The following is a 25,174-nucleotide window of genomic DNA, read 5'->3' on the forward strand; positions in this document are numbered from 1 at the left end:
TGCTTTGATGATTGCCGAGCATATACCTTTTATTTTGTGTTTTTTTCTTTGCTTCATGTTTCCCTTTAGCTTTCTTTTTAATGTTCGTATCTTCTACTAGTATTACTACAACAGCTAGAAACCAAATTGCTTTTTGGGCAGTGCTGACGAGTTCGGGATACGGAACATGAGGAAATTATCATGACGAAATTGGCTTTGTTTTTGCCCTTTGGGGGAGGTTCACGTGACTCCAGTGTACGGATACTGATTGTGGTAAGCTTGAAACTGGTTGTTTTGGTTTGGTGCGAGGGGAGGGACGGCAGGAGCCCATATTATTCGGGATGAGAAAAAATATAAAATTACTTTAAAATTATAATATTTTGTTTAATTTGAATCTATTTTTTATTTTATTTGTATTAAATATTTATATTAAATTCAATTAAAACGTAAAAATAAAAAAATTTAAATCGAATCTAATTATATAATTTTATTAATTTTTATGTATATTTAAATTTTTATAAATAAAATAATTATTTTATATATAAATTTATTTTAAATATATTAAAATAATATATAAAAATAAAAAAAATTAAATCCAACAAATAAAATAATTTTTAAAAAATAAATACTTTGAATCAAATTTTAAAAATAAATACTATTATATATTATAAACGAAATTAAATCCGATCCGACATCCCAATTACGTATTATTGTGGATTGTAAGATTGACGGATTGAACTGCCTATAACAACTAACGTAGTGGTCATTGCTCTGTTGAATGGACTTATCTCACTCACACATAAAACTCAAATTTTGCTTCCTTTCTCTCCCGCGGGCAAAAGCAGTGCGTGGCAACTGCCACCCTTAACTCCAAAGAATTTGAATCTAAATTAAGCGATCCGATCAGTAAGACATAAAACCTTTCAAATGTCACAAACCAACAAAAATTTAACTATTGTTAACTGATCAATGTTTTTGTGAATTACAAAATATGTGTCTATACACGACATCTCCATCAAGATTATTTATTCATTATCATATACTTTTTCTATTACCCAAGTTGGAAAAGAACAATTTAAACTTCAAACATCCTCTTTTTTTTTTCTTGCAAAGTAGAAAAGAAAGAAAAAAAAAACCTTATTTGATTTTTGAATTATTATAATTTTTCTAATGCGGTAATTAAATTAAAAAAATTTTTAATTCAATATCTAAACTTTATTTATATGTATTAAATTATTTTAATATTTTTAAAATATTATTAATGTGACATTTAAATGTTATTGTGAATGCTAAGTAATTATTATATAATAATAATGTGATTGTCACGTGTCATTTATGTTGATGTTAAAATATTATTTTAATATTATTTTAAAATATTCAAAGTTTAAATAATTTATTACATGAAAATAAAATTTAAATATTATATTAAAATTTTTTATTTAAATACCACATTAAAAATATATAATAATTTAGGGAGCGAATGGATATTATCCCAAAAGAAAACTATGCTTGAAACAATTTGAAGATCACCTTCTTGTCTGTGTGTATATGTTGGGACCACGAGAGAGCGTAACCTGAGAATGAATAATACATACGCCTTTAGGGGCAGATGGGAATGGTGATTGGAGCGTCGAAGAAAGATGCGGAGGGCGGGAGCGTGGAAAAGGGAAGGGAAACTATTCCATTTTCCTTGGGAGGCTGGCAGTGACAGAGCAGAGAGGGCAGAGATACGGATACGGACAGAGGTTTTGATGTGTTGGGTTTGAGACTAAAGGGGCCTCGTGATCGGAGAAGGCAGATCCATGGAAGACTGTTCCCGCTAGTCACGTGGGCTCTTTTGACTGCCCAGTGACCAATCCATCTCCCTCCTTGCATTGTTATGAGCGCTCCCTTTTTCCATTCACCCCTTCTTTTGGAGGATAAATTCAATTGCCCGCAACCATTTTCTATTAGTATACAAAAAAAAAAAAGTTCCAACATTGCAAGTTACATATAGTAGCCTTATTTCTCAGTCATTTTTTTCTCTACAGTTCACCCTGACCGACTCTCTGACTGGCCGACTTATTTTCTTCCTCTTAGTTATATAAGAGTAAGAGTGTAGGGTTTAGCTACATATTTTTTTTGTTTGATTTTTTAAAGTGTTATCGCTCTCTATCTGTGTAACATGCAACCTGGGTCCCTCTCTGTCTATATCTTTATTTTTCTCTTGCTATGTACGCATGTACATCTCTCCATTTGCATTTGACGACAACGTGGACTGCAGGTGCTGACTGGTATTTCGCCATTTTGTTAGCTTATAAAGCTACCAGACAACAACTCTTCTCAGTCCCTCTCTCGTATCATTCACCTCTCTCTCCGTCTTTCAAGTTTTTATTGAAACACTATATTATTGCACTTCGCTCTCAGTTTACTATTTGGCTTGTATTCCCTGCCATTACCCTTTAACTATAAACTCACCATCTCATCTCTTTTTCAATTGCATTAGCCCTGTTTTTCACTTCATCTGCAATCCTTTGTTTCTTCATTTTTTTTTTTTTTTGTTTTCTCCGATCAGTTGGAAATTGTTGGTTGATTGATCATTCTGAATCAACCCCATTTGATCTTTTTGATATCCATATAGTGCTGAAATTGAGGTGAAGGGGTAGTAGGCGTTTGACATAATCATAGAAAGAAAAAAAAATTGGGAAATGATGCACAGGTGCAGTAGCTCTCAGGGCAACATGGTGGGTCCATGTTCATGTGGCCTGTTTCATAGCCAAAGCAACTCGTTCTCGATGCTATTTTCCATGCCGAACCACAAATCTTTCGATGAAACAGACGTGTACCCTTTTACGCCCTCTTCATCTTCTTCCGTTGATTGCACTCTCTCCTTGGGGACTCCATCTACTCGTCTTTGCGAAGACGACGACAAACGTATCCGCCATGACCACCGCTCTGGTTCTTGCATGTCAAACTTTTGCTGGGACTTGTTACAGAACAAGAACACACCTTATTCACAGCAAACCCTAAAAGCTAGCCGTGGAAGCAATGGAAATAGCACTAACAGCTCAGGCAATGACCCCCTCCTAGCTCGCCGCTGTGCTAACTGTGACACCACTTCGACACCTCTTTGGAGGAACGGACCAAGAGGTCCAAAGGTATGTAAAGTTACAAATTAACAATTCTCTCTTTTATTTTCTTTATTGTTTCTTCAGAACAAGTATATATATACACTTCTTTTGCCTTCTTCTTTTTTTTTTTATAGATTTTTCATACTTTTCTTATTATTTTTTAATTGCAGTCACTTTGCAATGCCTGTGGAATTCGATTCAAAAAGGAAGAAAGAAGAGCTACGGCAGCAAATGCAAAAAACTCAGGCGCAACAGCTTCAATGCTGGAGCAGCAAAATCATGGCTACCACAGCAATTCATGGGTTCATCACTCGCAGGACCAGAAAATGTCATGTTTCTCTCCTGTTAATGAATTCAGGTTCAGTGAAGATAGTGATCGAGATTCCGACAATGGCATTCCCTTCCTTTCTTGGAGACTCAACGTCACAGACAGGCCGACAAGCCTTGTCCATGACTTTACAAGATGAGATTAAAAGAAAAGACCCCTCCTTGACGGTCAAGATCATGCAGCAAAGACTGAAACGTATCACGATGATGATGTTGATGACAATGTGTTTGTGATGGTGATGGTTACATGGTCTTCGTTTCGTCTCGTCAAAATTCGTTGTTTGTTTGTTTTTTTTTTTTTTTTTTGCTTTTTTAGTTTGTTTCCTTTGTCTCTGTCTTCTATAGATGGAGAAAGACCGGCATAATTATATGTTCTTAGTTGCTTTTGATTTTTTTTTTCAATTTCTTTAACTTTTCTTTCTCTTTCAGTTTTATATTAAAAAAAAAACCCTGCATTTGAGAGAGTTTCACTTGCACTTTTCCCCTAGTTGCCAGTTCCTCTTCCCCCCACAAGGTAAAATGAATATATATCAGACATCAAAATCATGATCTTCATGATCATGATGAAGATGATCACTTCAGCACCGTTAGATTGATTAATTATTCCCTTATGTAATAACATAAGACGTGTTAGCTTACATATGCGAATGTTACCCTTTTTCATGCTTTATGAACTGAAGTTCACTTTACCTGAGACTCTGAAGCTGCTGCTCATTCTTGTTGGTTCTTTTCTATTTCTCTGAATTTCACAACTGAAAGAGAAAGAGAAAGAGAGAAGTAGATGATGATGATGATGATGATGATGGGTTCATTAATGTCATTAGAATTATTACGTTTGGTTTCTGCTCATAAATCTGACCGTCCCATTATTTTTGTTTAAACAATTTGTGATGTTCTGAGCCGGAGGACACTGTGCGCTTCAGAACATGTAGTAATGCAATTTGTCGTATTAACCATTTTTTTTTTATTTGGCCATGTCCAAACACACCCATAAATTGGCCTCTAATGGACACATCGGGACGCTCCGCAAAATGCAAACCCTATTTTTTTCAACCATTATTTTAATTTATTTTGTGTCTTTCTTTCTGTTTTATTTACGTTGATGAGACAGAAATTTTATGTCAAATTATTCTATATATTCTATACTATGTTTCAGTGGCATATTTAACTTTCTTCTCATTCTCAAATCCAAGTGGATTGATTCCCCTTGTCAAAGAGAATCAACTTTTGTCTAGAATATTATAGAATTCATGAAATGATATTTTATGGGTGTAATTAATAATATATATATATATATATATATGATTTATATTGTTTATCTAGATCATAAGATGAAGCAATGTATTTTTTATTTGTATAAACTCACGAATAGTGAAATGCATATATTAAAAGTGATAATGATTCGAATCAAATTTGATTTATTTTTTTGGATAATTTATAATATTTTAAATTTTTAAGATTTGATCTAAATTCGAATTAATTTTCTTTTGAAATTGATTTGATTAAAATTGAATTTTTTCGTTCGGTTCATTGGTTTTTAAATTTAAATTTTTTTGTTTTATATATTATTTTAATATGATTTTAATATATTTTAAATAAATTTATATATAAAATAATTATTTTTATTTTATAAATTAAAAAATATATATAAATTAATAAAAATATATAATTCTTTTTTTTTTTCCGATTTTTCACATTTCATTTCAAAATCTAATTTAAATTTAATATATAAATTAAATATCCAACCTTGATTTGAACTGAATAAAAAGAAAGTTTAAATTGAACTGAACACTTTTAAAATTTGTATGAAGCAAGCAAACCCTACCATTAAAATTTGTAGACAGAGATTGTCAATACTCGACAATGAGCAGTTCGACGCCAAACTTAATTTTGACGATTGAATTCATGTGACAAGCTCCCGGGCTTGTAAATCAATGCCATACAGATACACCGACAATCTTATTTTTACACATATATGCTTAATTTTTTTTTTTTAGGCTTATGCTTTTTTAAAGAGATTAAACTTGAAAGGTACTATTCCTATTATATTCTCATATTTTTATACAAAATAGTTTATAGTAAGAGAATAAGAAATTTGATTGAAAGTATTAAAATTTGAATATCGAATTTATTAAAATTTAAATTTTATATAGGTTTGAAACAATATTTAAGAAACTAATTAATTATGATTAATTTTACCAAAAAACAAGGTTAATTAGGGGAAAGATTGTTAGTTATTTCATTAACTAGTAGGAAAAAGGGAAAGTGTTATTAAACTCTATATTATATCAAAATTTCCAAATGTATACAAGGTAGTCGATAGGATAGAGTTATATTTGGCATTAAAGTTTGGGAAGTCGTCATTTTCAACTGTACATGTTGCCCTTTTGCTAATATAAATTTTGTGGATTCCAACCATATACTTGCTTTGAATATTATAAACTTTAAGTTGAATATTCGTTCCATTTGGATCTCAGTCTCGCCGAAGCATCAGTGAGGTGAGATTTATTTACCTTTTTCATTTCAAACGCACCATTCTTTCGTTTGGATTTCATCTTTGAGGCACGATTAGTGCCAATAAGCAACTGAAGCTAAAAGCTCCAATAAAAATTATGTAGTCCTATCGCTTTTTTTTTTTTTTTTGGTCTGATAATCACAAGTTTCTAATGATTATTTTTTATTTCTACTTCATCATACATTTATTTTTGTATTTAAATATATATGTTATTATTATTTTTAATTTTATCATTATAGTATTTAATCTCACATTTACATTTATTTTCAAACTTACCGTCCATTTAAATAGAATCTTAGAGAATTTATCCTTCAAATACCATGACAATGAGTTATAAAGTATAATAAAAATTATAGTTTGAAATGAAATTCACCATACTGTTAAACCTGTAATTTAATATTAATCACTTATGTTTAAGGTTTTTCTTCTCAACACTCCATCTCTGTTTGACTTCTTTAGAGGGCAATGGTTGCAGTCAAATTTGCAACGCCGACAAGTCAGTTGATGCGTTCAACAAATTAATCTTTCTTTACTATAAGAGAGAAGAAAGCCTTACCAATGAAGACCGGCTAACCGGCTAGCTCGATGAAGACAAGCCCAGCCCAGCCCATAGATCACCTTTTGTTTCCAATTTCATTTTCTCTTTTTTTTTTTTTAATAAATTAATGGAGGCACATATCCTTTTGGGTGCCTAAGACCAGGTCGAGTAAAACATTCTTATTTTTGAGGTTCAGCTAATTTGGCTTTTGGATCTTTGATCAGTCATTAAAATGGGAAACTGGGACCTGTTCGATTTCTGCCATGGACGCTGCTGGCCGAAGGTGCAAGCTTCTTACTAATGGCTCGGCTTCTATTATTGGCCAGCATTGGTTAAGCTTAGGTAACCAGCTTTCACTGCCACAGATATGCAGACAAGAGTAGGCAGTGCAGGTGATCAAAAATTAAACAAACTTAAAGGCTTAAAAAACTTGTACCAAACACACCCATTAGAAAGAAAGATTTCGTGTAAGAAAGTGTAGGATCTATAATTTATATTCTTTTTGTTAAAGGTTTTCGAGTGTGGGCCTTTTGCCCATCTGTGCTGGCTTTCCTTTTGTCCATTAACAATTCAAAGAGTACTCTAGCAAGCTGCCAAGCCACCAATGGAAATGATGTACGTTAAAATCTTGAATCCCGTAAGGAGCTCGACTGATAACAACCCATAACCAAACCCAACTTTCCTCGTAGTTTAAAACACCCCATCTACTCTCGAGTTTTAGACTCAGCGCTTTGATTCAAGGGAAAAAGGGGAGGAGAAAATGGTGAACCTTGTCGCAGCACAGAAGCCGCTGTTGCATTGGCTAATGAAGATGGCAGGGGTTAGACCTTACTCAGTGGAGATCGAGCCAGGCACGGTCATGAACTTTTGGGTTCCTTGTGAAGCAATCAGGGAACCAAAAAAGGGTGAAAAGAACACCCATTTGGAGAAACCAACAAAACCAGTGGTTCTCTTGGTGCATGGTTTTGCTGCAGAAGGCATTGTCACATGGCAATTCCAAGTTGGTGCTTTAACAAAGAATTACTCCGTTTATGTACCCGACCTTCTCTTCTTCGGTGGCTCCATTACTGACAAACCTGATCGGTCACCAACTTTCCAAGCCGAGTACTTGGTTAAGGGTTTAAGGAAAGTTGGTGTTGAGAAGTGTGTTGTTGTGGGGTTTAGCTATGGTGGGATGGTAGCATTTAAGATGGCTGAGTTGTACCCTGATTTGGTTGAGGCCATGGTGGTTTCTGGCTCGATTCTCGCAATGACTGACTCCATAAGTGTGGAGTCTCTAACCAGGCTAGGGTTCTCCTCTTCTTCAGAATTATTGTTACCGAACTCTGTTAAGGATCTTAAAGGTCTTCTTTCAGTTGCTGCTTACAAGAAGCTTTGGTTCCCTGATCGGCTTCACAAAGACTACCTTGAGGTTTGTGCCATTACCCTTATTATCAACAAACATGATTACTTTTTCTTTTCTTCTTCTATACAATCCTTTTTATTAGTTTATGCCATGAAATACGTTGGCTCACCTAAATTTCTGGGAATCAACATTTGCATGACTAGTATTCACATGATTTTCATGGCATTTGAATTAACATCTCAATGGCTAAAATCATCAGTTAAAGTTACACCTTGCAAAAAATTCTGTCAAAACATGGCATGGCATAAGAATAGAAATTCGTTTTATTTTTCCCCCTGTAGAAGTATCCAGGAGAAAAGAAACAAACTTAACTTGGCAATTGACGTGACAGATAAATTCAGAGTCTGAAGGTAAAGAATGAGAAAAATGGGCGTCCACTGCATTTCGCTCAATGAACTGTACCTAATTTACTATACCATGTGCATTGGTACAGCGACAGGTCGGATGACCTAGAGCTGTCTACAACATCCCCCTGGGCTTTGGCCCTCTCCTCTGTCATTTAGGTGGCCTGGCCCTAGCAAAATTAATGGAGAAAATTTTGAAAAGTTGGCTAAACGGGGAAACTCAATAAAGGATCCTTGCATTACAAAACAAAGTTTCACTAATAGAAAGGAACAGAAGTCAAAGTAGTTTATTGTTATTTTGGGAAACTTCTGATCAACGGCCCTGGATGGAATTAATTGCAGGTCATGTTTACTAACAGGAAAGAGAGAGCTGAACTCCTGGAGGCCTTGGTCATTAGCAACAAAGATGCCACCATCCCCTCTTTTCCACAGGTTATTTGCATTGGCCTTTTTCTTCCTAGATTTTCCCATGGCTGCTTTTTAGAATTAAAAATTGTCTACTCCATTTCTTGATATACCTCTGCAGAGAATACATCTCTTATGGGGTGAAGAAGATCAGATCTTCAAGCAGGAGCTTGCTCACAATATGAAAGAGTAAGTTTATCTCAACAACTAGAAGTGAGATTTGGGAATTTTATGCTTTTACATAGCTTTGCACTAATTGGACATTTCTATACAGGCAACTAGGAGGGAATACAACATTCCAAGGCATCGAGAAGGCAGGCCACTTGGTTCACCTGGAGCGACCCTGTGTCTATAATAGGTGTCTTAACCAATTTCTGGCTTCCTTGCTAGCGGAAAATGTTAACAAATGACTCTTCCAGGTTTATCTATAGTCAATGACACAGCTTGGTATCATGGAAACAGGAAAAGGGGGAGAGTGGGGGGCTCTTGTAATGGATTATTATAAAATTTCTTCCCATTTTTCTGGCAAAGAAATTATTACATTATAATTTGTAACAAATTCATCCTTTTTCTTTTAAATAATAATAATAATGCTGTGTCTCTCTTGCCCAAGTCTTCACCACATGCCATCAAACAACTTTTATGGAGACATTGGGAGACAAAGCACATATACAACTCGTTTAGTTGTATTTCAAATCGGGAAAGATAAAATGCATATGTGAAGAACATTTTTATCTGAAGGACGACTGAATCTCTTCTAGACTTCTTCCTTTTGTTTCGGGGACCCAAAGTGCCACAAAAACAATGGTGAAAGCAGCCACAATTGCATAAATAGTGAAAGTTCCTGCTCGTAAGAAGCCAGCATGTTAACTATAAACTCTTTAATTGTATCTCCACATACAACTAAGCACATAAGTGTGTGTGTGTGTAAGAGAGAGAGAGAGAGAGAGAGAGACCTCCACCACTCCAGGTCAGAAGCAAGTTTGCAGTCATAGTAATTGCCCACGATGTCAGCCAATTTGCCAACGTTGCTACACTGCCAGCTAGACCCTTAATATTAACTGGAAGTATCTGAAAGATTAATTTTAGGACAAATAAGAACCTAGCCGAAACATCTGCAATAACGTGAGCAATGTATTTTATACTCACAAATACTAACCACAAAATGAACAGTATAAAATGACTTGAATGCACAATTCAACCATTCCATTTCTGTTTAGAGAAGCCAAATATCCGATTCTATAGTGTAACAACTTAAGCAAGAAACTATGAAATACAGCACAAGATTAATACAAGAGATCCACAACACATTATAAGAAAGCACTTATAACCCTGGTGAGGAAACAGAAGCAACCAAAATGTAGGAATCTTAATGCTGTTTCTATGGCATGGCCTTAAGTTACACAAGTGTATCCAAGGTTTGTTTCTCACTTCTTATCTCAAATGCATACACCCATGCCACCCATGGCCATGATAAGAACCTCGTACATGAAAATGATAAGACTACATGGTGACTGAAAGCACAACCATTAAGGGGGTTGCTTAAAAGGACAATAGACAACAGAGCTTCCTTTTTTCATTGGTGTCAGTTTCTTATTATCCATGGCCAGACAACTTCTTGTATAATCACTGATGAGACTTGTTCTCACCCGTCATCATCAAGTAGTATATCAAACAGAATCCTACAGTGCACAATTAAGAATGTTTCCTATTTATAGTGAGGTGAAAATACAAGAGAAATTTGAATACCTCAGACATTATAACCCATGGAATTGCTCCAACACCCAGTGAGAAGGAAATCACAAAGGCCTGGATTTAAAAAAAAGGTCAATCAGACTGAAATATACTTGACAGAAGTAGATGGAGTACATGACACAAACACACACACACCATCCTGTGTGAAAGAAAACTTACCACAAGACCCACCAGAGACAGAATTCCCATTATGCTATATAAGTCAGAATCTTTGGAGACAATGCCCTGGTATCAGTGACGAAAAAGAAGAGGGTGAAAGAAAGAATTTCTTAAGTAGGATTGCTTAATTCTTGAAATTAGCATTCTAAGAGATATTGAAAAAGAAAGCTAAACAAGAATAAATGGATGTAGCATCACCAACCTCAAGGTAAAATGCAACTGCAACAAGGAGCAAACTCAAAGTCATTCCAGAGGAGGATACCTGCAAAATCATTTCAGATTATTGATCTTATTCATTGCTATCTTCAGTTTAGCTCATCATCAAATATAAGGTGAATAGTTAGCTCAAACACACCATAAGAAGCAGCCTGCGGCCAGCTTTGTCCACCAACCACGTAGTCACACCAGTTGCAATGACCTACACAGAATACAAACTCCTATTAGACTCATCAAAATAAAGCTCCCTTGCAATATATGAATCCCTGCATGGAAAAACAAGACCTTGAATAACTAAAAAGAAGTTACCTGAATAGCCCCAAGCCCAAATGTCGCAACATTACTAGATGAAAACCCTGGGCAATCATATAGCAAAGTCAAATAATAGAAAGCAAAAGTAAATAGAAAGATGAAACAAAAGCTGTTGCAACGTTACAGAGTACAAACCAATTTATGCCATTAGTGCATTATGGCTGTTATAGAAGAAGAGCACTCGAGATGGAAATGGGAATCATTTTTTTGTAAACTTATGTAATTAACATAATGTCCCTCATATTCTTAGCCTATGAGTACAGTGATAAGATATGTGGAGAACATTAGCAAATCTCACAGACCAAAAATGTATTCTTTCCTATTTTATTTGGCACATCCACTAGTTATTATTCAGATGACAAGTTTGTCTTACCAAATTTGCATTTGTATAGTACCCAAAAGTGGTGGTTAAACATCAAAGATATGTTCTTCTTACCAGCTCTTTCAAAGATATTACTGGAATAGAATAAAACACCATTGATACCACTGAGTTGCTGAAGCATCAGTAATCCAATCCCTACCTGCAGCATACCAATTAGCACTAGAATTGGGGGTTCAATATTTTTAAGGACAAAGGGAAAAAAGCTATACATGAAATAAAAAATTCAAAAACAAAATAATCTACCATCAAAGGATACCAATATCTTTTTCGCTTGAGATCTGCAAATCGAATTGTTGTTCTCTTGCTTGATGATGCTACAGCTCGCTGCAGAAGTGCCAATTAGAGCTTAGAGCTTAACATAACTTTAAGAGGAGACCAGAAGAAATGTCCATAAGGTTGTACATCCTTATCGAATCAACTACAGCATTTGTGTAATAACTTAGTTTTGCAGTTGAATCCAGATAGCATGAGCCTTCACCGAAGTGAAAAAGAAAGATTGCCAGTAATCAGTTCAATACCTTGATTTCATTAACTTCAACAGAAATATCTGTGTCAAAGCCACGCAAAACTTGCAAAGATGCCTCAAAATCTTCCATCATTCCCATTTTTGCCTGGATGCAACCCAGTCACAAGACAAAAACAGGCAAAATCATATATACAAAAGGTGGGCTGAAAAGATAAGAGGTTATAAAAGGTCCAATCATTAAGAGAGCAGGTGCAAGTTTCATACCAACCATCGAGGAGATTCAGGTATGAAGAATAGGCCAGGTATCAATATTGTACATGGTAATATTCCTACAAGAAGAAGCATAACAGTCAGTTAACGATAACTGTGCATTAATCAACCAATTTGATTGATTATTGATATATGCTAACCACCATTCCTCTTTAAGTGAACCATAGTGGTCTAATGTGTATGCAAATAATGGTATAACTACATTGTCATGGGAAGAAGTAGTTGCTTTAGAGCCTAACAGCCATCTATCTCTATTAAATTTAAAAGATATTTATTCCCTGGAGAAAAAAGAGATTTCCTAAAGCATTATTTATTCTTCTAGAAAACAAATATCTCAATTAACTTCAATCACATGCAAGAGTTCAAGTATTCACATACATGCAAGATATGAAATCTTCAAAAATTTCGAATTTGTTCAACTATTATGAAAAGTTTGGATATTGTTTCTCCAATAGCATTCAACGTTTCTCTTTCTGTGAAAGAAGGGTTAAGTGAACAAATTCTAATCAACATACCTAAAACTGCAAGCACTCTCCAATTTGCAAACAGTCCCAACAGATAAGCCAGCATTATTCCAATAGTGACTGATAGCTATCCAATAAAGAAGTTCATTTAATCAATCAGTTGATAAAAGTAAATATGGAACACCAATATGGATATTAATGTAAAACAAACCTGGTTAACTGATCCAAGGCTTCCTCTCATGTTTTGGGGTGATATCTCAGCTATATATACAGGTACCTACACATAATTAACATCATGATGCTATTGATGTTTTAACCATTACTTAAGAAAGCGAAAAAATTCCAAGAAAAGAACTAAAGAACAGCTGAAAGCTTTCAAGTTACCGTGTAAGAAATTATACCGACACCAAAGCCTTCTAACAACCTTCCCATGAATAAAAATGACGAATCCTACAAACGCCCAAGGCATAATACATAAACAACAAGCTTTACAAAGTAGACATAGCAACAAGGACAAAATTACCAAAAGTGACTCACTTTGGCAAAAGATATGGCCAGCCATCCTATTATGTTCGGAATCGTAGCAATCATTAACGACTGCAAATTCAACACACACAATGCAGTATTCAAAATAATTAAAGTGAAAAAATAAACATAAAAATATATAAACTATTCATATTTGATGCATTATCTGTGTCAATACAAATATAAATGTGGAAAATTAATGGATTAAATTTATAACTTCTCTGTTCTAAGCTGAAAAGCAACATTAATTAAAGGGTAAATAAGAGAAACTAGGAACTAAAGAAATCAATTTGTACCCCTTTTCGGCCAATATATTCAGCAATCTGACCACTGGCTATTGCCCCAACCATTGCCCCCACATTTGACAACGAGCCAAAAATAGAATACTGCCAGCAAAAAATAATAAAAACCGTTAATTTAATGCAAAGAAAAACAAAATAAAAACCAATTTAAATTAAAAAATGGGAATTTGGGCATTCAAATTCAGACCTCTGAAATCGAAAGATTAAGATCACTGATGATTTGATATTGCGTAGGAGAAGAATATCCACACTGTATTTTAAAATTTGAAAAATAATTGAGAAAAGCCATGTATTTACAGTTGAACATGAAATTAGAAACGAAAAAGAGCAAGAGAGAGCGAGATGGAGAATTAATATACGGTGAAGCCAAATTGGATAGGACCCAAGGCGACGATGAGGACGCAGAGGACGACAGAGATTGATCCATCGCGAAGGACGTGGGCCGAGGAGCTCATAATACTGGACTGCCTCGAGCTCATACGGTACCAGCTTCCGGTATGTAAAAACGGCTTCTTGAGATCCCGGCTTTCTTCATTATCGTCCCGGAAACTCATCGCCACTTCGCTGTAAAGGAAACAAAGCAAAAACGATGCCGGATTGGGACGACCAGATTTTCAGGAAAATATGAAGCTCTGAGCTTTTGGTTGAAGCAGAAACAGGAAATGACGAGGATGATGATGACGAATATTGAGTTGGTTTAATAACATTTTGTGGGGGGAAAAGAACACGAGTGCCAACGTGGCGGCCGTTTTGTTTTTTCTTTTTTGGATTTATCGATGTAGTTGTAACTGAAGAGTTCGGTCGGGGGCCTATCCATGTTTTTTTGTTCCGGAAAAAGCGGATAATTTAAAATAAAATATAATGGTGTGAAAAGAATATAATATAAAAATAAAGAGTAAGAATGATTGAATTTAAAATTTTAAAAATTATTATATATAAAATCAATAAAATTAAATAATATTTTATATTTTTTAATATAAATTATAATTCATAAATTTTATAAAAAAATTAATATAAATGTAATAATTTTAATATTTTTTATGATAAAAATATTCGAATAAAAAATTATCTTATTTGAAAACAATCCATGATTTGAAATTCAAAGACTAGATCCTAATTATCGGGGGGGCTTTTTACTGGTCTTTTGAGTGCAAAACGACATCTCGCAAATTCTCCCATCAAGTATGTTACAATATTTTACTATTTTTGGAGGACTTCAAGAACAAATTTCTATTTTTTTTCTATTAATTTCTTGAGGAGCAAGAAGCCAAGACTATTAAAAGAAACAAACACTGTTATGAAAAGTTGACCAGCCCCAGTCCAACTACCTTCGCCGCTGAAAGCCCAATCCTGCCTTTTCCCCAAATATTTACGAAGTCATAGTCATGAACCCTCCGCCGCAAGCCACCATTATCACCACCAGAAGCACCGTCAAAAAGCTTTGTGAAAACCCCTCATCATGCTCCAAAATCCCATTCCGACCGCGCAAAATCCGAAAACTTACCTCCAACATCTCCCTTGACAGTGCTACCGAATCCCCTCAACCTTCCCTCACAGTTTCTCCCAAAATCCCAAAATCTTTATCCACAGAACCCGAAATGGACCTCGCTCTTAACCATCTCCGCACCTCGGATCCTCTTCTGGCCACCCTCATTTCCAACCATCCCCCACCAAAGCTATCTCCTTGTAGCTCCCCCTTCCTCGCTCTTTCCAAATCCATTATCTTCCAACAGCTCGCCGCCAAAGCCGCCAACTCAATCTACACTCGCTTCATTTCCCTTTGTGGAAACGAATCCAACGTCCTCCCAAATACAGTCCTCTCTTTTTCCCCGCAAAAACTTAGAGAAATTGGGGTCTCAGCTCGCAAAGCAAGCTATCTCCACGATCTTTCAGACAAGTTTTCAACTGGGGTTTTGTCGGATACTTCCATCCTTACAATGGACGACGAAAAGCTGTTCCATATGTTGACATCTGTCAAAGGGATTGGGCCTTGGTCGGTCCACATGTTTCTGATATTTTCGCTTCATAGGCCTGACGTTTTGCCTGTGGGGGATCTTGGAGTGAGGAAAGGAGTCCAGCTTTTGTATGGGTTAAAAGAGCTGCCAAAGCCGTTGCAAATGGAGCAGATTTGTGGCAAATGGAAGCCTTATAGATCAGTTGGGTCCTGTTATATGTGGAGGCTTATGGAAACTAAAAGCGAAGGGAATGGAAAAGCTCGAAGTGTTGAAACTGAACAAGATGGGGGGCCTTAACTTTTCATTATGTTTCTAGGATTGAAACATTTGTCTAATTGCTTTTAATTGCTTGTGTTGTGTGATCATTAATTGCTGCTTTGTGTTACAATTTCTGTTTAAGAAATAAATCCGCCTCGAAGTTAATTGAAATTTTGGAGAAATTAACTTGTTAAAGACTTCCAAATTGGGGTTTTGGCTGATGTTGGTTCAGGCAAGCCAAAAAAGTCTGTACGCCGATGAGAATACTAGATTTGATGATTTATATATTCACATCTTATAAAATATTAAAATTATATATTTTAAAATATTTTATATAAAAATTATTTGTCATAATTTAAATTAATATAAAAATAAAAATTATATTTTTTTATTTTTATTAAATTTATATATAATAATTATTATAATTTTAAATCTTATTTTTTTTATATTTTATTGACATTTCGTATTTACGTCAAATCTTTATAGTTTAAATTATCATTTTATTTACCGCTGAAAAAACAACTGCGTCGAGATATGCATCTCTTGCTATTAGATTTAAAAGTCTTGGAAATTTGGATCAGAAGCCCACCAAAAGTCTCTCTCTTGTGTCCAAAAACGTGGATCAAAGTACCAATTAAGGTCTATCTTCACTTCTTCTTCAGTCCAAAAGGCCACTTAAGTGATCTCTTCTCATGAGTCCAAAAATGTGGATCAAAAGCTCACTTAACACTCCAATGAGTCCAAGTGATTATAACACCCAATTGTATTTTACAACATTTATCAAAATTATTTTTATTTGTGATTTCTTCAGTTATATTTTTTTTTACCACTGGTTTAGTGTTTTTCTTCTTGAGTTATTTAACTGAAGCTTAAAATTCCTAGGACACAACAAAACATTGAAACAACAAATGAAACATATATGAATGGACATTTCTTAGGAAACCCATAGTATAAAACAGGGCACAATGCCAGCCTTAGCCTTTTTTTTTTTTTTTGTAAGAAAAAAAAGTATAATAAATAAACTACTCAATCTCTTATATCAAGATAAGATATATCATATTTAATAATATAATATAAATAATTATAAGTCGTGCATTCAAAATATCCCAACAAGTGATCCTTGACAAAATTCAAACTAAAAGTTTTTTATTAAAAAAAATAAATTTTAATCAATTAAATCAATCACTTATTAATAAATTTGACTTATTATTAATTATAAATGCTGGGATTTAAAAAAATAAAACAATACTTGCAATCATTTTATATTTGCTTCAAAATATAATAAGAGTGGGCCAACATATTTACAACTCAGAGTGCAATAGAAGCAAATTATCAATGTACCCTTTATTAGTCACAGTAACAATCAACCTAAAAAAAAAAAAGAACCCTAATTGTAGGGCAAATCACACGTTTATAGGATCTTTTTGGGGAGGTGGCCTAGGATCCAATCTATATATCATCCCCCATTACAAAAAGTGGCTTGAAAAACAACGAAATGGACCACCCTATCTCACTGTTTTCCATTTATGTGAAATTGCACGTTTCATATGGGACAAGTCTTTCCTGCAATTAACTCTCATAAATTAAACCAGACCAGCTAGCTGGGCTAGTGCTCATACTCTCTTTCAAAATTGAGTGGTGAGTTGACTGCTGGCTAGCTCTCGACATTTTCAATTTTCACAGCTAACCATGCATTTCCTCTCGTGGAGTTGAATTCATGGACAGGGCCAAGGGGCTTAATAATATATAGTAGGAAGTTTCTTTGAGTAGGGCCATCAAGGTGGGGAATCTTTCAGTGTAAGAATAAGAAAAATGATTTTTTTTAAAAATTATATTTTAAAGTGTTTATTTGATAAAAATTTGATTGATCAATAAAAAGTAATTAATTAATCAATAAAAAATAAAATAATTTTTTAAAAAATTATCTTACGTATTTTAAAAAAGATATTTTTTGAAAAAAAATTATTTATGAATAAAACTATTTATCAATACTTTTTAATATAATTTTACATAGAAATATTATTATATTAATAAATAATATTATATTATAATATATTAATAAATAGGATATTATTAATAAAAATATATTATAATATATTAATAAATAGTAGTAATATAATATTTTAATAAATAATATTAAGAAATAACATTATAATATATTAATAAATAGTATATTATTAATAAATAATATACTATTAATATGATATATTAGAAATATTATTAATAAATATTATTATAATATATTAATAAATAATATAAAGAATAATAAATAGTTTTATTTTAAGTATTTTTTATATTAACATAATATTTTAATATTAAATATTATTATTAAAATATAATTACTTTTGAATATTAATACTTTTAATAATAAATAATTTTAATATATTTTAATAATAAATATTTTTTAATATTTTGACAGTTAAGTTAATATTACTTTAAAAAACAAATTGTTTAGAAAACATCCAAACAATGAAAAAAAAATTTTATTAACTCATCAAAACAACAAAAAATCTTTTTCAATTCAGAAAATGTAAACATTTATTAAAAATTATTTTTCAAAAATTATTTTTTACGAAACAAATGGAGTATAAAATTATTTTGTAAAAATTAGAATATTATATATTAATTAAAGAGATTTGACATATTTATTTTGGTAGTTATTGTGAATTTGTGGAAGCAAAATGAAACCCGAAGTGGTTAAGTCTTCCTTTTCATTCTTTTTCTTGGTAGTGCTCAATGAGTAGTTACTTAATTATGTAGAAGTGAAGAGGGGCCTTAACCACTAATTAATTAAATAACCCTAAAAGCTTTCCTATCAAAGGTTTTATTGGGTGAAAAACTTATACAACCGATTAAATCACACTAATTCAATAAGATGTGTAAAATTTATACTTAAATGATCACATAAAATTAATTGGGCTTTCACATAAGTATTAAGTATTGTATTAGGATTAAATTCATCAACTGATTTTATTAAATTATTAAAATCATTAATTAATAATAACTTACTTATAAAAAATTATAACAGTAGGATCATATGGTCAACCCATGTGCCTGATATTGAAAGAAATTAAGTTGTTCTTTTCATTTTCAGTAGAAAGGAAGAAGAGTGTTAGTACTTGTGAAAACCTTCTGTTTTGGTTTTGAAATTGATGCATTTTTTTCAAACACAAGTAGAGGAGAAAGTAGAAGATTGATAAAAAAAATGTTAAACAATAATTATAAAAAAAAAAGAAGAAGAGAGGATTAAAATAATAATTTGATAAAACTGATCATTGTATAATAAAAAAGATAAAAAAATTTTTAGAGAGCCATGATCCCTGCCTATCCCCCTCTAGCTCCAGCTCTGATGAACACAAACTATAACTATTTCTTATTCATTAATTTCTTTACTTATTTTTTGGGTGTTGCTTTTTTCATACGAGACCTAACCTAGTTTAGGATAAGAGGCTTTAATTTCAATCAAAATCATGTTATTTTCCAGAGAATTTCCTAATTTCATTACTTGGGATGACCATCATGTAGAAATCCAATTATTTGGTGAAATTCCTGTTTCTTTAAAATAGGAAGCAAATTTATTACTATAAAGAAGATACAGAAATTAATCAGAGTTTCTTAATAATTTGCATTAGTGTATATAAAAATAGGGTTGCTAGATAAACCATTTTGTCTTAATTATTACTTTGTCTTTAATTAAAACGACTTTCCATTATTTCCTTAATTTTCCAAAAAAAAAAATCTTTTATAAAAACATATTTGTTTCTTAAATAATTAAGAAAATAATGTTAACAAGTGCCTAATAACACTGATTAAGGTGATATTTAAAAAATAAATTTATAACTAATACATTATCTTTATTAAATTTAGTGAAAAATAATGCATGTAATGAATTTTTAAAAAAATAATATTTTAACTAATCTTAAAGAGTGCTGTTAATCAGACCCAATTAATTAATATTGATATAAAACTTAGAGCATAATGTCTAATTAAACCATTTTAGTTAGACTTAATGCAATAGTTTGACTATTTTTTAAGTGAAAATGATTAAAATATTTCATTAGTTAGGATAGTAATAAAGAACAATGGGACATAAATAATTGAAATTACTATTTAGGGCATTTATTTCCTCAGCCAAAAAAAAAATATATATATATATAGTTTTTATTAAATCTAAAAATTTATTACTCAAGTCAATTAACACATTATTATTTCTAAACGAAATTAACCTAACGACAAAATGTACTCGATTACCAACTTTATTGATCTTGCATGAAAAAAAGATCGCAGTTATGGACTATCAACAAATAAAATAAATATTTTTTATGGATCTTTGATATTCAAAAATTATGAATTTAAAAATTAATAAGTGGTTGGTTTAATTGATCAAAGTTTTTTTTTCTTATGAAAAGATTTTGAATTTAAATTTTGTAAGTGATTATTTATTGAAATCATCTCAAGAGTACGATTTATAGTCACCTGTTTTAGATTGTCAGATATGATATATCTTATTTTGACTTAAGGGACTGAACAATTTATCTACCTAAATTTTTAATGTCAAAAAAAATTATGAATTTGAAAGATTTAGATATATAATATTTTTTATTTAATACAATAATATATTTAAAGATATATTAAAAATTAAAAAACAAATAAATTTGTATTCTTTATAAAAAATTTGAAATTATTGTTAATATAAATTATACTTACTTTATTGAATTATTATTAAATAGTCTTTTTGTACAACTGATAACACTACTCCAACGGTCCATCTTTTACTTTTGAAGTATTTTAAAATTCTATATTCTTTTTAAAATTTAAATATTATTTTTGTGATTTTTTTGAATTTATTGACATTAAAAATTATAAAATATTAAATTTATAAAAAAATACATATTATATACACCAAGGAATATAATTATTCAATATTCATTCTTGATTCATGCGTAATTAAAATTAAAATTTTGATTATTATTGTGAAAAACTTCATCACAGCAACACCTTTCTAAAAGGATATAATCACGGTGTGACTCATTGACCAATCAAATAGTAACGGGAAATTAGGTTGTAATTAGTGTTAGCAAGTGATGATTAGCATGTATTAAATTGGAAGAAATTAAGAGTTTAGGGGTAATAATTTCAATAAAAGTTGATGAGTAGGCAAAGGTGAAAACAAATAAAATTGAACCTTTTTTGGTTGTTGGATTCCACATGCAGAAACGTCTACTCGGTAGAGTCAAATCATGCAAAAACCCGTCCCGCGTGCAGTTTTTTGATATGACTACGGACCGGAAAAAAATTTAGATTAAATTTTGGAGATGAAATTGATGAAATTTTTTATTAAAAATAAATAATTAAAAATGATAAATTGAAAAGTTTTATTAAATAGGTAAATTTAAAAAAAAATTTAAAATTTTGATATATTTTTTAGATAAATGTTTTTAGTAAAAATATTGAGAGAATTTTTATAATTAAATAAATATTGATCAAATTTAAATTATAAATAATTTTTTATTTTTTATTAATCTTAATTTTATAAAATTATCAATTGAATTTTTTTTATTAAATATTATAAATTTTACTTAAAAAACTTTATATAAAATTTGTTCATACACGGAAGAGAGGAGAAAAGATAGCCGAAAGCTTTGATTTCCTTCTCTTGAGAATGGCTTTAAAGAAAAGCCAATCTCAGTCATTTATTTTTTTTTTTTAATTTCAATTATTTATTTATAAAATATAAACAAATAATTTTGCTAAAAAAATCAATGACAAAGATCAGACAAAAAAAATAATGGAAGTATAATCCATTAATCAATTATATGTTTTTTTACGAGAGAAATATACACTAGAAAATGCTAAAGTAAGAGTTGGTGTCTTGGTGAGTATCTTGATTTAGTGCCCTTTAAAAGCAGTCTTTATGGCTCATCAAGGTTGAATATTGACCCACCCCCCCCGCCCCCCCCCCCCCCCCCCAAAAAAAAAAAGGGGGAATTAAGAGCGTTTAAATGGCCGAAATCTTTACAGGAATAGCTTATCTAATGTGATGGATCATATGCAAAGAAAAGCATGGCCCGAAAAGAGGTGGGAAAGAGTCAAATAATACAGTGCAGATCAATTTCAAAGCTACCTCTTTGCATAGGCTAACATGTAACACTCTTATTACCACCATGAAAAGAAAGTAGCCACTGCAAGCACAAAACGATGTGTGATCGAGAAAGACAAGAAATAAAAGATGCCATGTCATGCCAAGTTGCCAACAAAACAAAACCAAGCAAAAAATAAAATCAATTAGCAATGAGAAAAAGAAAATTTTTGCAGGCGCACCTAAGAGAAAAACAGGATTCAAACACAGAGATATAGAATCTGACACACACTAAAAGGACAAGTGCAGTGCTGTGGACCAGCATTCCCGCACGTTAATTGCTGCAGCCCACGAAAGAGAAAGGGGGGGTCCTCTCTTCCTTTTGCTGGTTATCTCAAGCTTTAGCCCCCTTGTTTAAAAGATTCTGTAACTGTGGTTTTGTGTCTGATGATGTATAAATCTCAAAGAACTGATCAAAACTGGCTTAGTGAGGGAGTTTCAGGTTGCAGGAAGATTCCAGGCAAACAAGCCAAAGTCAATTCCCGAGACACACACATAAAATTCTAGTGTAGCTTATTCATATTTGGGGTTTGTTTAGAGTTGCAGAGATTGCAGACAAAAAAAAAAAAGTGTTAGGGAGGCAATAATTAGGAGCTGGACCAGTGTGCAGGCTCTGCGAGGGAACTAACATGGCCTTGTCGGTTGTTCTGCAGGAGCACTACATCTCTCAGTGTCACGGTCTCTAATGGTCATTACTAGTTTTTGAGTACAAACCAGCCTGCTTGTTCCTTTGATAGATGGATTTTATGGGCTTGTATGGGAGAGTAGGAAACAAAACTACCTCACACATCTCTATCCTTCTTTTTTAACCTCTTCTCCTGGCATCTCCTTTTTTTCTTTTGCTTATCAGCTTTTAAGATTCAAGTTTAGTTTGTCTACTTAATCTAAAGCTAAAAACAAGCTTTCTTGCATTTGCTTGGTGCCTCTTGGAACTGCAGACGGTTTACAATTAGAGAATTCTTGCATCAAAAACTGACAATTGTAATCCGTTTAATTCATCCAGGTAAGTTCTTTGCAGACCAGCTAAGGGCCCCATATTATAGTCCCATTTCCTGTTTGAGCTTCCAAATCTATTTGATCACTTTATGGTTTTAAATATATAAAATTAATCTCTTTTGGTCCCTTAAAAATTTTCTTTTTCTGTTCACTGCTCAAGCACTTTGCTTACGTCTTCAGGAACAGGATATGGGAAATTGGTGAAATCATGAGTTGGTGGGTTTAGCACTAAAAGGGAATAATTTGGGGTTTGCTACTGATTATTCCTTTGATTAAGTGAATAGATGGTGGTGAATTAGGGTTGGAAAGAAGAAAAAAAATCAGCAAGACCATGATGATGATGATGGTTTGAAAAGAAGCATATTACTGCAGTATATTAGTCTAGTGAAGGGTGGCTGAGATCAGGACTTAGATCAAGGTTTTACATTAGAAATCAGAGTTAATGGAACTGAGAGGCCAAGATAAGGAAATGGGGATGCCGAGCTCTTTTAGTTATAATAATAAACTCAACAGGAATTCTTCCTCGAGAGTCTCGTTTTCTGCGCCTATAAATTCAGCTGTAGGAGAAAGGAGAGATCAAACTGTTCACGGTGAGACAGCAATCCTCAATCCTAACCCACCTCAAACCCTAGATCACCATCCTCTTTACCACCCTGAATTGAATCCACACCATCATATACACCAGCCCAGAAGAGATCCAGACCAAGACAAAGACCCAGATCCAGTTTCAGCTTCAATAGCTACCACCAGTGCAACAGTGACTGCTACAGCTGACAGATCAAGCCTAAAATCACCACAGCAACGACCTCCAACATCAAAGCCACCGCCAGTAGCTGGTCCAGCATCAACAACTATCAGCTCTACTCCTTTGATTAGATATAGAGAGTGTTTGAAGAACCACGCAGCCAGCATGGGTGGCCATGTTGTGGATGGCTGTGGAGAATTCATGCCAAGCGGCGAAGAAGGCACCCCGGAAGCCTTGAAATGTGCAGCCTGTGAATGCCACAGGAATTTTCATAGAAAAGAAATCAATGGGGAATCACAATATGCACCAAGCTGTTATTATACCTATAATCCCAACAAAAAAAATACAGGAAGAGATACTGTACATCCTCCTGCTCAGCTTCATCCTCAACAGCCAACCCCTCTTTATCAACAAAGATTTTCCCATGGATTGTGTCCTTCTACGGTGCCAATTGCACCTGTGATGATGAACTTTGTTGGTGGCAGCCCATCGGAGTCCTCAAGTGAAGATCGGAATATGTTTCATCCTAATGCCGGAGGGCAATCATCACATCCACAGTCATCAAAGAAGAGGTTCAGAACAAAGTTCAGTCAGGAGCAAAAAGATGCGATGATGGAATTCGCTGAGAAGTTGTGTTGGAGAATCCAGAAGCAAGATGAGCAAGAAGTGCAGCAGTTTTGCGCTAAAGTGGGAGTAAAGAGACAGGTTTTCAAAGTTTGGATGCACAACAATAAACAAGCTATGAAAAAAAAGCAGATGTAAGAAAGATTTTTCTTCGAAAAAAATTAAAGTAGCAACTCCTTAGAGAATGGATAGATTTAGAGAAAAATTTTACATAAAAAAATGTGCATAACCCAATAGAGAGAAAGAAGGAAATAGATTAGAACTCTTACAACATTTACTGTTTTTTCCTGATTTGTAGAAATGTTTAAATCTGTAATCATCTGCTTAATTCTTCTATATAATTTCTGACATATCACAGTTCTTAGAAACATTGGCAACTCATAAAGATTGTAGTACTTCTTTCACTGAAACATCTAGGAATCTCACTTTGTCAGGATATTTCATTAAAGAAAACATTAGGCAATTTGTAATTGATCTTCCTTTTCTACAAATGATTCTGACATATTACAATCCTTAGACTTTAGAGACATTGGTAACACACAAGAGTGTATTATTTTCCCACTCACCCATAACCCATTGTTTTTTCTACTCAGTGGCTTATGCTGTTTCACTTATTAGGAAATAAATCGTGTCGTTTAACAGAACATAGAAAAATTTTATGTATGCAGATCTTCTCCCCTTTTCCTCCAACTTTTCCATTTGACTTACTGATCATGGTACCTTTGGTTGCTTCCAGCCCTACCATACAATTCTTCTATTTCCCTCTAGAATTAAAGCCTGGGCAAACGGAATTTGAAGGGTTTTATGATACTAACATGATCAATAGGCATCATAAATCCCATTCTTCTTTCCCATTTTCTATGGTTAAAAGTTTTTCAAGTTTTGAAATCTTGTTTCGGAGCTACAAATAATTGGGATCGGGGCCATATTATGCATGGCCGTCCTGATTTTTCTCTCCATGTTCAAGTGCAATAATGGCATCT

At 33.0% G+C, this 25,174-nt stretch overlaps 4 protein-coding genes and 1 pseudogene across 5 annotated transcripts; 4 read left to right on the forward strand and 1 right to left on the reverse strand.

The window, feature by feature from the left end:
• The first annotated feature begins 2,610 nt into the window (after window positions 1–2,610).
• On the forward strand, window positions 2,611–3,902 carry LOC111316240 (GATA transcription factor 18-like). The gene is made up of 2 exons (XM_022918257.2): window positions 2,611–3,116; window positions 3,260–3,902. Exons 1-2 carry the CDS (start codon window positions 2,667–2,669, stop codon window positions 3,554–3,556), a joined length of 747 nt encoding a protein of 248 aa, XP_022773992.1. The 5' UTR covers window positions 2,611–2,666; the 3' UTR covers window positions 3,557–3,902.
• Window positions 3,903–6,990: 3,088 nt separating this feature from the next.
• LOC111317184 (uncharacterized) lies at window positions 6,991–9,242 on the forward strand. The gene is made up of 4 exons (XM_022919580.2): window positions 6,991–7,880; window positions 8,561–8,650; window positions 8,745–8,812; window positions 8,898–9,242. Exons 1-4 carry the CDS (start codon window positions 7,230–7,232, stop codon window positions 9,031–9,033), a joined length of 945 nt encoding a protein of 314 aa, XP_022775315.2. The 5' UTR covers window positions 6,991–7,229; the 3' UTR covers window positions 9,034–9,242.
• On the reverse strand, window positions 9,079–14,164 carry LOC111317185 (sugar transporter ERD6-like 6). Its single transcript, XM_089753483.1, has 18 exons — window positions 13,834–14,164; window positions 13,662–13,724; window positions 13,469–13,558; window positions 13,185–13,244; window positions 13,032–13,097; window positions 12,859–12,924; window positions 12,699–12,774; window positions 12,178–12,242; window positions 11,966–12,058; window positions 11,691–11,771; window positions 11,502–11,586; window positions 11,063–11,109; window positions 10,893–10,955; window positions 10,740–10,799; window positions 10,538–10,603; window positions 10,373–10,432; window positions 9,580–9,694; window positions 9,079–9,467 (listed from the first exon to the last, which is right to left on the reverse strand). Exons 1-18 carry the CDS (start codon window positions 14,026–14,028, stop codon window positions 9,355–9,357), a joined length of 1,464 nt encoding a protein of 487 aa, XP_089609609.1. The 5' UTR covers window positions 14,029–14,164; the 3' UTR covers window positions 9,079–9,354.
• Window positions 14,165–14,752: 588 nt separating this feature from the next.
• On the forward strand, window positions 14,753–15,869 carry LOC111316241 (DNA-3-methyladenine glycosylase 1-like). The gene has a single exon (XM_022918258.2). The coding sequence runs from the start codon at window positions 14,860–14,862 to the stop codon at window positions 15,724–15,726; it is 867 nt and encodes a 288-aa protein (XP_022773993.2). The 5' UTR covers window positions 14,753–14,859; the 3' UTR covers window positions 15,727–15,869.
• Window positions 15,870–21,881: 6,012 nt separating this feature from the next.
• LOC111316242 (zinc-finger homeodomain protein 6 pseudogene) lies at window positions 21,882–24,964 on the forward strand (annotated as a pseudogene). Its single transcript, XR_016333321.1, has 2 exons — window positions 21,882–22,829; window positions 23,003–24,964. The product of XR_016333321.1 is annotated as a zinc-finger homeodomain protein 6 pseudogene (transcript).
• The last annotated feature ends 210 nt before the right edge of the window (window positions 24,965–25,174 follow it).

The sequence above is a fragment of the Durio zibethinus genome, chromosome 24, assembly GCF_047325235.1.
Source record: "Durio zibethinus cultivar Kanyao isolate XHJ-2024 chromosome 24, ASM4732523v1, whole genome shotgun sequence".
NCBI lineage: Eukaryota > Viridiplantae > Streptophyta > Magnoliopsida > Malvales > Malvaceae > Durio > Durio zibethinus.

Excerpts from the sequence above, each read along its gene's own strand:
- LOC111316240 (XM_022918257.2), top strand. The coding sequence starts at position 2,667 with ATGATGCACAGGTGCAGTAGCTCTCAGGGCAACATGGTGGGTCCATGT. Across the intron at positions 3,117-3,259 it reads ACGGACCAAGAGGTCCAAAG|TCACTTTGCAATGCCTGTGG; the intron begins GTATGTAAAGTT and ends TTTTAATTGCAG.
- LOC111317185 (XM_089753483.1), bottom strand. The coding sequence starts at position 14,028 with ATGAGTTTCCGGGACGATAATGAAGAAAGCCGGGATCTCAAGAAGCCG. Across the intron at positions 11,110-11,501 it reads TAATATCTTTGAAAGAGCTG|GGTTTTCATCTAGTAATGTT; the intron begins GTAAGAAGAACA and ends ATGATTGCCCAG. Across the intron at positions 10,956-11,062 it reads TTGGGCTTGGGGCTATTCAG|GTCATTGCAACTGGTGTGAC; the intron begins GTAACTTCTTTT and ends TATTCTGTGTAG.
- LOC111317184 (XM_022919580.2), top strand. The coding sequence starts at position 7,230 with ATGGTGAACCTTGTCGCAGCACAGAAGCCGCTGTTGCATTGGCTAATG. Across the intron at positions 8,651-8,744 it reads CCATCCCCTCTTTTCCACAG|AGAATACATCTCTTATGGGG; the intron begins GTTATTTGCATT and ends ATACCTCTGCAG. Across the intron at positions 8,813-8,897 it reads CTTGCTCACAATATGAAAGA|GCAACTAGGAGGGAATACAA; the intron begins GTAAGTTTATCT and ends ATTTCTATACAG.
- LOC111316241 (XM_022918258.2), top strand. The coding sequence starts at position 14,860 with ATGAACCCTCCGCCGCAAGCCACCATTATCACCACCAGAAGCACCGTC.